Source organism: Emys orbicularis, chromosome 1, assembly GCF_028017835.1.
Source record: "Emys orbicularis isolate rEmyOrb1 chromosome 1, rEmyOrb1.hap1, whole genome shotgun sequence".
Classification (NCBI taxonomy): domain Eukaryota; kingdom Metazoa; phylum Chordata; order Testudines; family Emydidae; genus Emys; species Emys orbicularis.
In genome coordinates, this window is record NC_088683.1 from 367,823,740 (window position 1) to 367,825,848 (window position 2,109).

The 2,109-nt window shown below is 45.0% G+C and overlaps 1 protein-coding gene across 1 annotated transcript; it reads right to left on the reverse strand.

Moving 5' to 3' along the window:
* Nucleotides 1-1,170: 1,170 nt before the first annotated feature.
* LOC135873658 (olfactory receptor 52N2-like) lies at nt 1,171-2,109 on the reverse strand. Its single transcript, XM_065398300.1, has one exon. The coding sequence runs from the start codon at nt 2,107-2,109 to the stop codon at nt 1,171-1,173; it is 939 nt and encodes a 312-aa protein (XP_065254372.1).

Sequence of the window (2,109 nt, forward strand, 5' to 3'; positions counted from 1 at the left end):
CTCATTCCATTGCCTCACCTTACTCTCCCCAGCTGTATATTTTGCTTGGCTGCAGAGTTACTTGTGCCATAGTTTGAATCCACTATACTGGCTCTGGCCCTGGCGTTCCCCACTCTAGCTCAGTCCTGGCTCCTGTTGGCACAGCTGGTCTGTGCTGCCCCATCTTCCAGTTCTGGTCAGTGCCAGCTGCAGCACCCCAGCTCTGCCTTAGGGGCTGCTTCTCTGGCCCTTCTGGATCTGGCTGGCATTGCCAGATTTCCACTGCAGTAGTAGATCAAAGTCACTTAAAAACTCACCTGAAAGTAGCCCGATCTATTTCTTGAAACAAAGTTATTTTTACTAACACATTTCTCTATACATAAAATAACAAATGAAAGCTTTTGTTACACACCTACTACAGATTTGACTACAAGCCTAAGCAGAATTTTGTTCACACTAGCAACACATCTATGAGATAACAATTAAGTCAAAATCAAAACCCCAGTACTGGTGCTTGCATCCCGATTGATGGATGGCAGGTGAGTCAAACCAAAAATGGCAAAAGGCAGCGTTAAAAATAGCCCAAAAGTAGCCCAAATCATTTGTAATGAAAAAACAACAATAGCATAATTATACTATTTATTTCTAATTCCATTCAGTGATGGTAGTCAATGTCCACATTTTGTGTTGAATTAGTTTGTTACAGTTACCCTTATTTGGTTTATCCTACAGGTTTCCTGAAGGATTAGAAGTAAAGAAAATCAGGTACATTTCATTCACTGGATAATTGTAAAATTGATAAAGAAGTTGAGCATTTTAGTTTCTTACTTTTCTCTTCAAATTGCAGCTTCTGTTCATCAAACTGATAAAGGACCTTGTTCACACAGGGACTAAGGGAAAACTACCTGGTAGTGTCAGAGCCATGTAAAGGCCGAGTGACAGGGTGTGTGGGGGTTGGGTGCCGATGGGTGACAATGAAAGAAGTCAGGTGATGGTCAGATAGAGGGAACTCAGCAAAGGAAAGAAAGCAGCACTTGATGATAGCGTGATAAGACGTTAGGTGTGAGGAACTTCTCAGACTGAACTTCCACAATGCTGAGCTCAGCCAAACTGGGGCAGTGCACCCCTGATCAACGAGGAGATAGCGTTTGCCGTCTTGTCACAATGGTTTAAAATCAGTGGCCCAGGCGATCACCATCTGCAGGTGTATTTGCGCAATTTCTCATGAAGCTCTTTGGTTTTGACCCCATAAATGATAGGGTTGAGCATGGGGGGGATGAGGAGATAGAGGTCAGAAAAGATGATGTGGACATGCAGAGGAATGTCCTGAACAAAACGTTGTGTTAGGTGGTTGAAGAGGCTGGGAATATAATACGTCAGCATCACACAGATGTGGGCTGTGCAGGTGTTGAGGGCTTTCTGGTGGGCTTTGTTGGAGGAGATTCTGAGGATGGCCTTGATGATCAGACCATAAGACAGGGCAATGAGCGTCAGGTCTAAACCGATGACTAGAAACAGTATCACCAAACCATATATGCTGTTCACTGTGATGTCCCCACATGAGATCTTTGCCACAGCTATAGGTTCGCAATGTGTGTGGGAGATAATGCGGTTTGCACAGAATGGCAGCCTGGTCAGGAGCAAGGGCAGAGGCAGAACGAAGAGAATGGATTTGATCAAACCTAAAAGCCCTAGCAAAGCTACTCGTGCATTGGTGAGGATGGTGGCATATCTCAGAGGGTTACATATGGCAACGTAGCGATCGAAGGCCATTGTCATGAGGATGGTTGAGTGCATAACAGTAAACATGGGAAGGAAGAACGACTGGGTGAGGCAGCCACGCACAGTAATGGTTTTCAAATTGAACCAAAATATGCACAGTGCTTTTGGCACAACGGAAGTAGAGCTGGTGATCTCTGTGAGTCCCAGCATGCAGAGCAGCAGGTACATCGGCTTGTGCAGGGTCTGCTCTTTGCTTACAACAAACAGAAGCATTAAATTTTCCAACAGGCCGATAATGTAGAACATTGCAAAAGGGATGGAAATCCAGACATGGGCAGCTTCCAGGCCAGGGATGCCCGTTAGGATGAATATTGAAGGGTCAGAGAGGGTGAGGTTGAAAGCTGCCAT

Bases quoted from the DNA above. Each gene is read 5' to 3' on its own strand.
- LOC135873658 (XM_065398300.1), bottom strand. From the start codon at position 2,109: ATGGCAGCTTTCAACCTCACCCTCTCTGACCCTTCAATATTCATCCTA.